Source organism: Pseudonaja textilis, chromosome 8 (genome assembly GCF_049901715.1).
Source record: "Pseudonaja textilis isolate UNSWEBS1 chromosome 8, rPseTex1.2, whole genome shotgun sequence".
NCBI classification, from domain to species: domain Eukaryota; kingdom Metazoa; phylum Chordata; class Lepidosauria; order Squamata; family Elapidae; genus Pseudonaja; species Pseudonaja textilis.
The window spans coordinates 20,453,847-20,470,646 of record NC_141997.1 but is presented as its reverse complement, the minus strand read 5'-3'; the positions used below and the strand labels follow the sequence as shown (position 1 = coordinate 20,470,646).

General features: G+C 38.3%; 1 protein-coding gene across 1 annotated transcript; it reads right to left on the bottom strand.

The window, feature by feature from the left end:
* Window positions 1-1,601: 1,601 nt before the first annotated feature.
* Window positions 1,602-16,754, bottom strand: PDCL3 (phosducin like 3). Its single transcript, XM_026707459.2, has 6 exons — window positions 16,588-16,754; window positions 11,908-12,040; window positions 8,103-8,193; window positions 5,244-5,387; window positions 4,352-4,560; window positions 1,602-2,843 (listed from the first exon to the last, which is right to left on the bottom strand). The coding sequence occupies exons 1-6, from the start codon at window positions 16,591-16,593 to the stop codon at window positions 2,698-2,700; spliced, it is 729 nt and encodes a 242-aa protein (XP_026563244.1). The 5' UTR covers window positions 16,594-16,754; the 3' UTR covers window positions 1,602-2,697.
* Between the last annotated feature and the right edge of the window lie 46 nt (window positions 16,755-16,800).

Sequence of the window (16,800 nt, the reverse complement as noted above, 5' to 3'; positions counted from 1 at the left end):
CTCTAGAGCAGTATTTTTCAACCTTAACAACTTAAGATGGATAGACTTCAACTCCCAGAATTCCCCAGCCAGATCTAGACATGATTCAGATAGATAACTCAGGGTAACAAATCTCAGATGATGACATACCCTAAGGGACAGGGACCTAGAGTGTGCAGTTGTTATATCCTATGGATGGGCAGAGATAATCAGAAATAGGTCCAGGAAATAACCACTCCGTGTCTTGAAGGACATTATATTGTAATAACCAATAGCTTGAAATCACCTGGAAATAAATTAGTGACCAGGCCAACTTGTGAAGTAGTAGTATTACACGGACACCTATATTCCTGCAATCTGGACCAACTATAGCTTCCAAGTGTTCTTCAAATGCACCACCAAAAGTGAATTGCAATAACCCAGACTTCCTAAGCCAGGAATGTGCAGATTTGTGGAAATCTGGATTCAAGGTCCTCCAATAAATGGCAGCCATCTGCTGTTCAGTTAGGACTTGTTCATCGGGGGGAAGGGGGGGCGCAAATTATGCACTTGATTGTCTGGATCCCATTTACAAATAAGATGGACCTCCAGATGAGGTGGTCATGATTACAATGCACTTGGAATTGCTAAGGTTGAGTTTGACTCTGTTCTTCCCTATCCAGATTCCCACAACCTTCAGGCCTTGACTTGGAATCTATATATAAAACAGTTCCAAATCTACAACTTTTCTTCTGACTCTACAATGGGTTGTGAAAATATTAGTTAAGCAATAAATCTGGGATATTGGCTGAGAATGTAAGTTAAAATTTGATCCCTAACCAGCCCTACACAGGGATTTCCGATAACATACTTGCTAGCCACTACATTATAAGGCTGAAATAATGTTGTCCAAATTAATTGTTTTGCTCTATTTAACTGTCCATTTGAGATCAGAGAGGGCTGAACTTAGTCTTTTTCACAGAGGGATTTGTGCAATCTTGGTTATATCTTTGTTATTCAAGGTATTATAAAATCTGTTGATTAGCCCAGATCAAGCAGTCTGAAATCCAACCAAGTTTCAAGCAAAAAATGAAAAATATGATGAATCTGTAAACTGAACACATGCATTTAAGCTGATGTCTGTTGGATACAACGTGTATGTTATCAGCGAGTAATTAATTCTTGAGGTTTAGGACAAAGAATATCAGAGTTGGAAGGGACCTTGCAGGTATTCTAGTCCAACCCCCTGGTCAAGCCCTATACCGTTTCAGACAGTCAGTCTCCTCTTAAATACTGTTCAGTCTCCTCTTAAAAACCTCCAGTGATGGAGCACCCACAACTTCTAAAGACAAGGTGTTCGCTGGTTGATTGTTCTGCTAGGAAATTTCTCCTTACTTTTAGGTTGGATCTCTCTTTGATTAGTTTTCATCCATTGCTTCTTGTCTTGCCTTCGGATGCTTTGGGAAATAGGTTGACAGACATACACCCCATCCTCTTTATGGCAGCCCTTCAAATATTGGAACTGCTATCGTGTCTCCCCTGGGTTTTTTTTTACCGGTATACAAAGTGTAAGTAAGTTCTTTCAGTATAGGAGACAGGATTTAAATACCTCAGTATGTTTGTTTTACCAATAAACAAAAAAATTACACTTAAAATTTATAGATAATGTAAATTCAAGGTTATTTACAAAAGTGCAACAGTGAATATTCATATTATTGAACTTCTAGTCTGAAATCATCCAAGCCAATGTTTTCTGCATATTTCTTTTGACCATTATAACTTAAATATCAAAACGTTGAAGAGATAATGCATTGTACAATATAAATTCATTGCATTTTTAATGACCCATCAAGTATAGTTACAGTTGTTATAAATTAAGTCTAACTCATGAATACAAGAGAGGAGGAACAGACTCAATTTTTATTCCAAATTGTTCTGTATTTCCTTTACAGATAGTTCTCTACTTACAACAATAATTCAGCTAAGAATGTTGATAGTTGTTAAGTGAATCATATGGTTGTTAAGTGAATCTAGTTTATCCCATTGACTTTGCTCGTGAGAAGCCAGCTGGGAACTTTACAAAAATTGATTACATGGCCCTGGGACAATGCAACTCTCATAAATAAATGCCAGTTGCCAAGTGCCCCAATTTTGATCACCTGGCCTAGAGATGCTACAACGGTCATGTGAAAACTAGTCATAAGTCATACGTTTTTTCAGTGCCGTTGCAATTTCAAACAGTCACTAAATGAATAGTTGTAAGTTGAGGACTACTTGTACTTGATCTGATTTCAAGATTTTTAAACAAATATGCAGACAAACCCACTGATTTAGATAATTTTGTGTTAATAGTAACCTACTACAGGTTACCTTAATCTGATCAATACAGGCCTACAGCCATCAATCTAGCACTTCCAAAATTTATCATACAATTTTTATCAAGTCCTAAAGTGACACTGCAACACAGGGGAGCGTACACCACAGTTAGTGGTAAGAGTATATACCACATTTGTAAGTCAAATGTCCATCACAAGTGATTTGAATGGCATGTCAACTTTAAAAATTGCTTTTACTTTATTCCTGTATGAATAATGAAAGTTTCTTTTTCAAGAAAGAATACCACCACTGATATTCGTTAGGCTGAAATAAAAACACATTATTTTATAGCAATAAATCTTCTGGTTTCATTGAAGAGTAATTCTGAGTAATTGAGCACAGCAAAGAGCTGCGCATGAGGCCTTAATTCTCCTCTGAGTCACTTTCTTCTCTCTTTGTTGGAACAGAGCACTTGATGGACGTCATCAGCTGGTCTTGAATTTGTTTCCTGGGGTTCTCTTCCAGGTCTGTCTTAATGGCACCTGACTCAGAAATTTTCCATTCTAATTCTAAATGTAAGAGATAAACAACAGGGAGAAATGACACATTGTGAATGCCTTGTGAAGTTGGAAAGAATAAAGTATCACCATGTTCCTTCTCCCTCTGAACAATTCCATCTGTTGTTTTCTTTTTCACTTTTACTATAGTGCTTAAGTTCTACACAAACTCCTTGAAGCAGCCTTTGGGACATTAACTGGCATGCTACAGCTAGCCAAGAATGGACACTTCATCTCACTTCCTTTATCTTGTTTGTAATTTATTTGGAACTGCGACTACTGTTTGGCATCTTTTGCAGAGCTCAAAGACATAAACACCCAATCCCCTGCTTATTTCTTTACAGCAACAAAACAGACATCTTCCATGTAGCAGCAGGTTTTTATTGCACATGTTCACACTGGCTTACATCCCAGAAATGGAAGCAAGTCAATAGTACAAGTTAATCAGATATCATACTGTTAACTCTGTGGGCAACCTAATCAGTCAATCTCATTTATGTTAGCTTAAAAGGAAAATTAGCATGATCTGGATTTTCTACTCAGACTACCGTGTTTTTCATATAATAAGGCCAGGTCTTTTTTTTTTTTTGAGCCCTGAAAAAATGGCTAGGCCGTCTTTTTTGGGGGTGACTTAATTCCCCCCCTTGCATCTTCAGGCGGGCGGGCGGCAATGGCTTGGATGTTGACCTCGGCATTGGTGGGGCACTTCGTATCGGGGTCAATGCAGGCAGCACCATATCCGGGTGTGCAACAAAAGTACTTCCTAATGGCAAGCCCCCACCACCATTCCCCCTCATTTCGCATGTTTTAATATAGGCCTTAATTTGGGGGGAGGGGCTTAATTTCATTTCATGCCTATAGAACATGCTGGGACTTCCTATTGGAGGAGGCCATATTAGGGGTAGTTCTACAGATATGATGATTAAAGTGACTAAACAACTGGGGGGGGGATACAATAACAAAATGAAGTAGATAACATTAAGGGGGAAGCACTCATTCCTATTTCAATGCTAGAAACGTATGTTCATTTTGCTTGTATAATACAGTTTATCTAACATGTACTAGAAAAGGACTGATGTTAATAGTCAGAGTTTTCCTCCTACAAAAAAGCACAATGACACAATTGCCAAGATGTGCCAAATATAACAAGTCTTGCCTACTATGTTGATGCAATCTGAGCTTCTGAGAAAAGGAACATTTTTTTATTATTTAAGATTAAACTCAATCAATTTTAAAAACTAGTTAAGCATTTATCCACGCCAGTTCAGCACAGCTTCAATTGATAGGAAATATAAGAACACATATCTAGTAACTGGTAAAGCAGAAGGAAGAGAGGACCACTATCTCAAAAAAAAACAAAATCTCTTTTACTTAAGAGATTTCTTTTTGCATCCTTAACTTTTTGATATGGACATTATTTAAGGAAGGAAAATAAGAACACACTGAAGTTTGATGTCAGACTACCTTAACCAATTTTCTGTGCAGAAAAGTATTCTGTTTCTTGCAAAATAGATACTCACCATCTCTTGTCAAATTCATGCTTCCAAATACCAGTGGCCCAATAAACTGGGCCTTGATGTCACCTTCCAGGTAGACAAAGATTGTGGGGAGGTTTCTATCAGGATAGTTGGGTATGCAAGTTGTAGAAATAGCTTTGACAAATTTGACATCCGGGAACTTCTTGGCAAGTCCACTTAAGTGTTGGTTTATCAAGGAACAGAGGGGAATACTAAATTTGAAGAAAGAAGAACAAAGACCCATATGCAAAAGAAAACCAATGTCCATAATGGGCAATAAGCATGACTTGTAGGTACTGTATCTACAAGTTTCACTAAACTGCTTATTAAAGTAGTCCTCAACTTAAAACCACAATTGGGACCAGAATTTCTGTTGCTAAACAAGGAGGTTAAATGAGTCATACCTGATTTTACAAGCTTTTTTTGCCATTATGAATACATGGCAGTTGCCAAACAAACTAATTTTGATCACGTGACCAAGAGACACTGTGACAGGGATAATGTGAATAAATAATAAATTAAATAAAAAATAAATTAAAAAAACACATTTTTCAATGCCATTGTAATTCCGAATGGTAACTTTATGAATGGTTGTAAGTTGAGAATTACTTGTATACTGAAGGGAAGAGGATCTCTCAGGTCAATAGAGGATCTCTCAGGTCAATAGGAAACTATCCTCATTTCCACACAGTTAAGACTATTACAATGATAAGCAGAAAGCTCTATTGCAACCTCTTTGACTTGCAACTGAATTAGGCATAAAAGGGGAAATTATACTTTTAATGCCTCTCCTTGGACAGCAGTTAGCAGCATGATTGCCATACTGAAGCAAATGATCAGATCTACCAGAGAAAAATTATCCAGGAAGACAAAAAGCCTTGAAATGCTTGCTTACCCTTGCTTGTAAAGATGCAGTATCACCCAGATATTTTTGCCAGCTTTTGTAATTTCCTGAATATAATCCTGTCCTGAGATCTCCAAAACTTGTCCAAATTTATTCTTTGCTTGAGACACTTTCCATTCAGCTATTCTCTGCTGCCTGCACAATATAGAATCAAGAAAAGAAATTTGTACATACATACATACATATATAATTTTCTCTTTATAGAAAAATGTTTAGTTATTCAGAACAGAGCCAGCTTTCTCCAATCGGGGTCCTTCAGATGTCTGGGGCTGCTAATCCCAGAATTTCTAGCCAGAGTGATCATTCTTTGTTCAGGCCATATTTAGCAGGAAATCTAATATGTAACATTGCAATAAACCCAGAGGTGGTATTCAGCAGGTTCTGACCAGTTCTGGAGAACCGGTAGCAGAAATTTTCTGTAGTTTGGAGAACTGGCAAATACCACCTCTGACTGGAGATTTTACAGTATCCTTCCCCTGCCACACCCACCAAGCTTCGCCCAGCATTGTCAATTATAATGGATGTCGGGCAATGCTTATATCCCAATATTACAAGCAAGTATTTAAAAGATAACAATTTGTTTATAACTACCAGTAGTTCATTTATCCTCTGAAACTATGGTTTGCTTTTACAGTGGATGTTTAAACAAACCCCAGTAATCAGACTTACCACTCACATTATGTCATGAACTATGGTTCTTCCCTTTTTACATCAAAATATAAGGGAGATGAAAATTAGAATACATATTTTTTGAGAGATTAAAACAAGGCATAGATAGATATTAAGGGTAGTACAGAATGGAAAAAAGGATATTTAAAACTACCCTCCAGATTAAGGAAAATGAAGCAAATAAAACTACTGGTGCTACAGGTGCACCTTGTCCCTAGATTCAGGGGAGTCTTCATCGCCAACTGCACTAATTTTGGATCTAGACTGAAACTGTCTAAATATCATAATTTAGATTCAGTAACCCCAAACTGTAAAAGAGAAAGATCAGATCTTACAGATTATAAGAGTGAGGAAGTTGTTTTCTATGCCCGTCGTGTATTATTCACTTTGACACAGGCTGTCCTAGATATCTGACCTTTCTTGTCATTCCACTATTAAAACTTTATAAAATATATATTATATATATTATATAATATTGGCAGTTTTAGACAAGCCTGGGCCCTTTAAAAAAATTGAGCAAGTGCTTTGAAGCGCTAAAAAACTGGTACTTGTACTGATCCAGCTAAAAGATTTATGAACTGCACAGGCAAACATTTATCTCATTTCACTTACTTGCACTTGAAAAGAGGCTTATACCCAAGGAAGGACACTACTGCAATACCCTCTAATTTATCTAATTCTTGTTTTAATGATAACATTTCAATTACTTATTTGGAAATATAATTTCCCAGATGATGTTGGCTACATAACATATTTACTGGGGTTAGGTTTCTTCTTGAGTGAATGCCAATATCATAGTATTGATTTAGAGGCAGAAGCTTCAAATGCATCTTTTATAGAGCAAATATCTTTAAAACTTCACTGTAACATTCATTTTGTCTCTTAAAAGAACATTTGTGTCAAGCACTGTCAAAGTGACTGTTACAGTGAAGATTTATTGCACATGCAGGATACCTGTTTCTTTTTATGGGTTTCACTGGTTTAACTATAATATAAAGTACCGTAATTTTTGAGTAATGCATATAATTTGTTTTTAGTGAATCATACATATCCTCATTATTATATTAATACCCATTAATTTGATATGAGTTTTCTACTTCTCTGTTATCATATGCTATGACACATTGGCATATGTATGCACAGCTAGTTTGCTCAGTGCACATAGAGACGGTAGAAACAATTTCCAAAGCAACCCACAATCCTTGCAAAAGATGTGGCTGTTTCAGGAATTTGAAACAAGCTGTTTACACACAATCCTATATATTGCCAAGCATTCTTTTTTCAAATGCTTTATACAGACCTGAGTGCCAGTGATCTCACTGCTAAACTACCCTTATGCAGGCCGTATTTCTGTGAATTTGTACATACAAAAAGTTCTCATTTAGCAATAATTCATACTGGCAACTTGGTCAATTGAGGCAGTTGCTAAGTGAATCCACAACTGTACTTACAATGCAATTTTAGCTTTCCTTTGCTTTACAGATCCTCAAAGATTATATTCCAAGGATTGTTTCTACACTTACTTTTTCATTATTGTTGTAATTGCTTTGGGACAGTCTGAAAATAAGGATTACCTATATACAAATGGTTATTTTATCAGTTATAGAGGAAGGCTTGACCTAAAACGGAATTCTTTACCATACCTTATAATTATGTTGGCAAACCTATGCCACACATGCCAGAAATAGCACGCAGAGCCATTTCCCCCGGCACACGAGGTCGCCCGGAAGAGCACACTGCGCATGCATGCGCGCGCCGCCACCTGACAGCTGATGCGCATGTGCAGGGGCAGAGGGGGTGCACAGGAGACACATGCGCATGCGCAGGGATGTGCTGCATGCGAGGGGATCATGCGTACATGCGCACATGTGCAGTGCAAGAGGGAATTGTGAGTGCATGCGCGAAGACGCACGGTGCACAAGGTGGGAATCATGCATGCATGCACACATGCACGGCATGTGAGTCACACATGCATGTGCAAATGTGCAGTGCGCGAGGGGCACATGCATGCGCATGCATTGCCTTCTGGGTGCTGGCACACAAGCGTGCACAAGCAAGCAAGTGCGCAATTATTGGCACAGGAGCCGAAAAAGGTTAGCCACCACTGCCTTATAACATCAACAATGATTTCCAATTACAACTATATCTTTATTTATGGCACATTCAACAAAATATTCTCACCTGTACATTTCTATAGCACGTTCATCCTCCTCATTGAATTCATCTTCATTTTCTTCAAGTTCCTCCAGAGTCATATCTTCATAGGTCTTAACTGATATGGAAGAAATACAGAGTCACCAGTAAAAAAAAGAGAGGTTCGTAACTCTTACAAAGGACAAATTTCAGACCACAGACAATACAGAATTACACACAAAGATCTCCTTTGAATTTGAATCATATAAATTTTATGAATAGAAGCCATTTAAAGACAGCTCGCGTGTTAAGTCGACAAAATTTTTGCTCTGTACATCTTTGTGTTGGCAAAAATAAATAACAGTCCTCTTTGTGAGTTTTTAATAAATCTCAGGCAGCTAACACATGTAGAGAACCAAATCTTGTCCCTTAGCCAGCATAATCTTGCATTTTTCCTGTACCATCTGTTGCTCTTTCAACCTCTGCAAAAAACCCTAAAGGAAAATTTTATTTCTCTGTTATTGAATGCACTTTAGAGTTCATACCATCTAGAGCAGGGGTGTCCAACCTTTCACCTTCCCTGGGCCACATTAGAAGATGAAAATTTGATTTGGGCCGCACATAAAATAAAATAACAGTAACGATACTTGATCATCCAAAAAAAAAACCATAGAAAACATAGTTAACATATTAAATTTATTTGGAAATGAAGTTAGCGAGATGTTTTTATTATTAATTATTTATTAAAAATTATTTATTTTTTATCACAGTTTTTTTATCACGTTTTTTTTTATCATGGTTTATTTTCCGGCCAAATTTTGCGGGGGTGGGGGAGAAAGCTTGCCCACCTCGCGCCTACCTCTCCTCCTGCAAATGGCCCGGCTGGATGAGGCAGGACTGGAAGGCAGAAGCAGCAGCAGCGGCGGGGGCAGAAGCAGCAGCGGTGGCGGGGGCAGAAGCAGAGGTGGCGGGGGCAGAAGCGGCAGCGACGGCAGGGGCAGAAGTGGCAGCGGGGGCAGAAGCGGCGGGGGCAGAAGTGGCGGCGATGGCGGTAGTGGCAACAGCAGGAGGTGGCGCTCTGACGGCGCCTGCTTTTTCTGTTGCTGCTTGGTCTGGCACTCGCCTCGCCCTGCCTCGTGCCTGCTTCTCCTCTTCCTCCTCGCTGGCTCTGGCACAAAGGTTGGGGTGGGCACTGGGCCGCATTACAAGGTGACCTGGGCCGCATGCGGCCCTTGGGCCGCAGGTTGGACAAGCCTGATCTAGAGTTCTGATTTAGCACGGGGCCAGGAAGTAGGAGTGGACATACTGCACTTCGCCTCATCTTATGTATTTATTTCACTCTTAACTCATATTATTTAAACTAGGTATAAGTCAAAGCCACCAACTGAATCCAATAAAAGACAGTATTATTATATTAACCAATAGTTTAAATAACCAAAAATGAATTAAAAGCTTTTTAAAATGTTAATAGTTGTGCGAGATTCCTTATCTGTGCAAGGGAGGCAGTCCAAAAACTAGGGCAGCAACAGAAAGTCAACTTCAAGATCCTTCCAAGTGAGCTTATTGAGCTTATAGGTGAATCTCATGAAGAAACTTTGCAGTAGGATAGGATAGGATAGTGCAGGATAGAATAGGATAGTAGGATAGTGCAGAGCAGGGTTTTCTAACCTTAGCAACTTTAAGACCTACGGACTTGTTTTGGGAATTCTGGGAATTGATGTCCACACATTTTAAAATGGCTAAGGCTGGGAAACTTGCTACAGATCATGCTGTGAAAATGATGGTTTGTTAAATTAGGCACAGTTCTCTCCATCACATGTTCATGTCTGTAACAAACTTGTTGCAAATGAAAAGTGAATCACTTCTACACAGACTTGAACCTAATTGTTATTGCCCTCAGAATGATGCCATCCCATTAACTGGGTTCCTGCAACTAACTTGCTGGGAGTATTCATTTGCTATCAGGCTATTGCTCCCACTGAGCCAATTCTTATTTTAGGCAGCAATCATCTGCTTCTTTTCTAAATGACGTATAATAAGAAAGGCAATTTTAAATCTTGCCAAGGGGCACAATCTTGCTCAACAAAAGCATTTTTAACTCTGAAAAGAGCACCCCATGAATCAAGCAAATGGATTCAAAAACAATATCCTTACTGCTGATCACATGCTAAGGCCACCTCTCCAGTCTCATGAACAACCTTACCAGTTATATTAGTTGATCTAAGGCAGATTTCATAAATGTTACTCTCCTTGGTTTGAAACAGGCCAAGTTTGGAAATTCATTATAGAGGGGGCACTCTATAAGGGAGGTAGATGATGAGGCAAGAGAGAAGACTACATCCCTGTGCTATCCATCCCCTTGGTTTATATTCTCTATTTAATTCTTATTAATTGTAATTGTTGTTATATTTATATTTTTATCATTTTGTAAGCCTCCCAGAGTTGCTCCAAGAGTGAGATGGGATGCATATAAATTGAATGCATGCACGCATGAATGAACAAACGAATGAGTAAGCAAGCAAGTCCTTTTCAACTAAGAGAATCTCTGGAATTCTAGATTATTCATTACTGTTGACCTAGGGGCATGTTTTTAAGATTGCTATGACTTTTACAAAAAAAATGCAGAATGATATACATATGTAGTTTGTAGCTCTCAGTCAAAGTTTCTCTGACTTTCTATAATCTATAGGGTAGTTCTATTTCACCTAAAAACAAATCATAATCTATAGTAGTTGCCAAATGTCTTACTAAAAAAAAAAAAGACCAGAAGTATATAAAAATAATTTATGCAATGAGGGTGCCTTCACTGCTAATTTTATACAGGTACTCTTCAATTTACAACATTTACAAATGCTTAGCAACCATTTGAAGTTCTAACAAACCTCCCCAAGACTAGGTATGATCTGGATTTGAAGTTCCAATAATCACCCGCCTGGTCATGTGATCCTATTTTGGCCACTCAGGCAACTGGTCTGCATTTATGGTTGTTTCCAAAGTCAAATTGCCCTTTTTGGCCAAAAACTGGCATTTACTTCCTATTTCCAGAAAAAAAGGTTAATTGTGGAAAATGGATTGATTTAACGACTGTAGCATTCTCTTAAAAACTGTGGTATTCACTTAACAACCATTACAAAAAAGGATGTAAAATCAGGCATGATTTACATGTTGACCTGTTTAACAACCAGCATGACTTACCACTGTAATTTTGGCCTTAATTACAGTCATAAATTGAGGATTACCTGTATTTCATTAAAATTATATATGTAGTGTAGATCAAAGTCTATCAGTTACATGTCCTGAGAATTAAATCCCAGCCTATAGTGTAAACAGCAGTTGGAAATTCACTGAGTTTAACCAGTCATCAGAAACACAAACAGTTCTGAATATTTCTCCTGGTCCTTATCCCAAAGGTGCTTTTTCAAGAGGCAACTGAACTTTCTGGTTTTTCTTTGAAAATGTTTCGCTTCCAAAGAAACTTCTTCAGCTCTGGCTGGATGGTGGGGAATGGAAGGATGGACAGAAGCTTCTTGGATGAGAAGTGAAATGTCTTCAAAGAAAAACCAGAAAGTCCAGTTGCCTCTTGAAAAAGCACCTTTGGGGCAATCAAGGCCTAGATGACCGAGAATCTCCACAGATAGTCCTGATCCTTACTTTTCAAGTACAAGAATTAATTTTGAAACCTTTTCACCCAAGATATCCAAAACTCAAAATGAGCCTTACACAAGGCTCAATGAAGTTACAGAGACCCTTGTTTGCAGTGAGAAGGCGCCTATATTTTGAGGTGAAAAATAACCCAGAAAACTGGATAATAGGACTTTCATATTAATTCAGCATACTAAACAAGACTGCTTGCCAACTGATTGTTGCTGGAGGATCTGCTGCTCCCTTTCTTCTTCCGCCTGTTCTTGTTCTTTCAGCTTTTCTTTGGGTGGAAGGATGCCTTTTTTACGCAAGATGTCATTCCATTCTGTATCTGCATTAGGATCCTAGAACATAAAATGATAAGAGCACCATCATCAACAGAGAACCTTATTCTGACTCCCTACATATTAAGACTGTATCAACTTTACTGCAGAATTTGAAGATTCCTTTGAAAAACATGGTGGATTGCTGGCAAGAAGGAATACCAAACCCCATGTCTACAACCCAATTTGCATGTCTGTACAGATACAGTGCATGGTTAATGAAATATTTAAGCTAATCCTATTTTAAGGGAGACAATTCAGTTGAACCCAGAAGGACTTAAAAAAAATTTTTTTTATTAGATATAAACATTAAAAAACAGTGAATGTGGTGTTTCTTCTTTGACATACATTTCTGTCCAATCTTTTGACAGTTAGAAATAAAGAAAGAAAAAGGTTAATACATTTATATACATTTTTGTGTATCATTTCTTCAATTATCTTTATATTCCTTTTTAACACTTCTGTATTTATTTTAAATCTATGAACATCCTTTCATATCCCTCCATTTATAGAATTTGTTCCATATTTTATACTGTATAGTGCAGTGTTGGTGCGGTGTCGGGGGTTTTCGGTTCAATGTGTGAAGGGTAAAGGATGTGTGTTTGTGTTTATTTTCATGGTCATGATGTGCACTGAAGATGGTGTTTGATTTCGTTGTACAAGGTGCAATGACAATAAAGTAAACTAAACTAAACTAAATAATATTCTAGTTCATCTACTTCAATTCAAGTGTAAGTCAATCTAATTTGGAGCATTGTAATATTTTCCCAATCAAGGCATCTTTACTTGGAATCTCTCTTGCCTTCCAGTTTTGGGCAAATGTTATTCTTGCTGCCGTAATTATGTGTATAATTAAATAAGTTCCAACTTTGTTTACATTCCCCTCCATTATTCCTAATAGAAACATCTCTGGTGTATACTGAATTTCAAGTCCTGCCAGAGGGACTTTTTTCCCCGTAAACATCCAAGTCTGCTTCCATAAGACAAAAAAGGTAAATAAAAAAACCACGGAAAAGCAACCAATAGCTAAAACCAGTAAAAATATAGTACAAATTAAGATATAAAAACAGCAATATTTTTCAACCAATTTCAATAACATCTAAACATTTGCATATGGAAGAAAATAAAGACACAACAATGTATGCAACTATACTACACCATCATTATGCCAGTAAAATCATAGAAGTGGCTAAAAAATGCATTAAGCATGGAACAGATGGAAATCAAATAGTATAATCACTTCATGGTGTTTCTTATGGAGTCAAGAGACCAGCAGAAAATTAACACATGCTCTCCTTCTTGACAGGCCAAATTCAATAAAGTAAAATTCAAGTGATAATACTGGAAGTAAGGACTCTATGAAAACACACAAAAAAGAAAAAGAACAAATCAATTCTGGGACATCCTTTTATGACTGAGCAAAACACTAAGCCGCAACAAGAGCTGTACTTTGGCTTATAAGAATTGACATTAAATAAACCTTTCTTGGACTTTCAATTACAAGCAAATGTATTATAACAAAAGATTCTGGGATGAGATATTACAGATGCAAGAATAAACGCAAATTTCAAGAGAGCTGCTCATAAACTCTGCATGGAGAACCAGAGATGATTAAATTGATTCCTTCATCCAAAGGAGATAATATATTTAATTTTCTTTCTATTTGGAAATTGCTTCTGGATATTGTGCTTGCAATGGGAAAAATATAACTTGGATTTTATTTTTGCTGATTAGATAGGTTTTTGCTACAGAAACGACTAGTATATACGGTACTAGTGTGTAAAAGTAAACAGTTGTAATTATCTTCTACTGTGCTAAAGAGAGATGGAAGTCAATGTCTTTTTCTTTCTTTTTCCCCCTCTACTCCATATTTTCTTTCCTTCTCTTCCCCCCTAGTTTTCTACTTTTCTTTGCATTTTATATTTTGATAAACCAATAAAAATGTGAAAAAACCCAGCCTCTGAATGGCTGAGCAGCACTTTGCTGAAAGGTCTCATGTCTCCTTCCAAGTTTCCTTCCCATGTTTTATTATGTAGGCAGATAAAGTGTTAAATCATTTTCCCACAGTCTAACTTCTACTTATGTTTACTTGTGTTTACTTGTTATTAATACTTGTTTTAACTATCTGTTTTGTTGTATGCTGCCCAAAGTCAATTTGTGAGGTGGGTGACTATATAAAGTTGCTAAATAATAAATAATTTATCTTACGGTATTAAGAAACAGTACTCGGAACAGTGGGGGAAGTTCTGTTGCTATCTTCTTTTCTTTAAAGCACAGGTGTCAAACTCGATCACATCATGTGACATAACGTGACTTTTTTTTGCCTTTGTCAAGTCAGGTTGAGCGTGGCTGGCATGTGACACATCCAGCCCGTGGGCCACCAGTTTAACAGACCTGCTTTAAATTGTAATAATTTTACTAATTATACTTTGCAGCTTTAAAGTCATTATGTCGGATTAAAATTATATTACCCTGAGAGGACACTGGTGTTTGTGGGTTCAGGCACCCAATCCATCTTCTCTAGTCAAGCAATCTACAGTCTGGCTACAATTTTCAGCTTTTCCCTTCCCTATCATTTACAACCAGGAAAAACAGTTAAACGAAAACAAAGCCCGGCTTTATTTTTTCTACTCCTCCAAACACGGGAGCAATTATTGCAAGAACTTAGGATAGTCCTAAGAATATATACTAAGAAAGGAGAGTGTTTGTAGCTCAGGTTGAAATGAAGGGTCCTTGGTGCCCTCTGAGCTTGGTTGCTTGCTTGCAGACGTTTCGTTATCCAAACTAGCTAACATCTTCAATCCTCTTTCGATCTTAAATACATACTTTAACTTCTGTACAAACCCCTCACATCCCGGACATAAACTGTTTCAACTCCTTCCTTCAAAACGACGCTATAGACACAAGAACTACTAGACACAAGAACCGTTCCCCCCCCCCCGAACCCCATCACTCTGCTAAACAAATAATTCCTTCAACACTGTTCAACTATTTACAAAGTCTGCCCTACTATTACTGTTAATCTTCTCATCACTCCTTATCACCCATCCCCTCCCACTTGTGACTGTATGACTGTAACTATGTCGCTTGTATCTTTACAAGTTTCCTAGTGTTGAAAGGTGTCAAAATGCCTTTCTTTCGAGGATTCAATTTTCCCGCTGGGAGAGCTCCGGCGCAAGGATATGGACAACTGCTTGAAAGCTGGATCTTTTTATTTTTCAGGAAGCTGGAGAACAGCAAGAAGTCTGCGTTCCTGGGCTAGCTAGCTTCTTATGGTAAGTCCCTGGTTTTTTATACCCTTTTCTCCCTTTGTAAGTTGATTTTGTGTGAGTGTTTGCATTTGTGCCTGTTTCAAATCCTGTTTGAGTTTGTCTTTATTTCCGCCGGAGGGCAAACTCCACAAGGTGGCCAGATTGTATTATTGGTTTTCTGTAATCTCTTTTAGGTTTAAGATAGTTTTTCATATTTGTTCTGTGGCAATCTCCTGTCTGTCCCTTTTGTAATTTATATTTTGTGTCTTTTGTCTGTTTGTTTTGCTTATTGGTATGTCCTGTGTTTGTAAGGGTTTTCTAAATTATCTTTTGTTTCCTTTTCCTATTTGTCTAGTTTTCTTAATTACTTAGGCTTTTGTCTGTAGGGATTCTTTAATACTTTTTATTTGATTCCTTTTCCTATGTAAGTTTGTTTTCTGGCTGACCTGATGTTCCCCTTGGGCTTTTCCTGTTTTTTTGTGATACTACTGCCTTCGTGAAATTCCCTTTCCACACTAGTATGATCTGATTGCTTATTGTACCCTATTTTTATTTATTTGTCAAGTGATTATAAGATAAAAGGTGTAAGTATAAACATAGTTATGAATACATCAAATGGATACATATAAGAAAAATAAAAAGAAACAATAGGACGGACGGTAGGCACGTTGGTGCCTACAGACATCTTAGGAAAGGGGTGAGGTCAATAGTAGACAGTCTAAGGTTAAAGTTTTTGGGGTTTGGGGAAGAAACCACAGAGTCAGGTAGAGTATTCCAGACATTGACCACTCTGATACATGATGATTCTTGACGAATCTATCTTTTCTTTTATGTATACAGAGAGCATATGCACCAAAGACAAATTCCTTGTGTGTGCAATCACACTTGGCCAATAAAGAATTCTATTCTATTCTATTCTATTCACTCATCCACAGTACCCGGGAAAGCGGTCTCGGAGCATGCGCTGAACGAACACTCAGCAAGCGAAAAGAAACACAGGCGGAAGAGTCACCACCACGTGTAGTTTGCTCTAGGGTTTCTCAAGCTTGGCTATTTGTAAAGATGTGGACTTCAATTCCCAGAATTCCCCCAGGCTGGGCGAATTCTGAGCGCTGAAGTTTCACACATCTCCAGGCTGCCAAGCCCGAGAAATACAACGCTAAATCGACCCACCCACGAAGCACAAATCCAGCTAAGCCAGCTATTCTTCCGGATTCTCGCCTCCCCGGCGGCTAACCCTCCCTCGAAATCCCGCCCCTATTAGGCAGGCAGGCAGGCAGGCAGGCACGGGAGATAACACGGTCTAATTGGGCTAACCTGCATTTTGGAGGGAAGGTCTTGCTGCTATTGCTGCCGCTGAAAGGCCCAAATCGCGGCGAATCGAGCCGGGCACCCCACGCGCGTCCCGGCGGATCAGTGGAACGAACCCAAGCAGGCGTTGCACACACGCAACTAACCCGCCCACTGTCCGTCCTGACGTCTCCTTATTAGGCTTGATCCGGGCATTTTTCCTTGCCTGGGGTGGCGTCT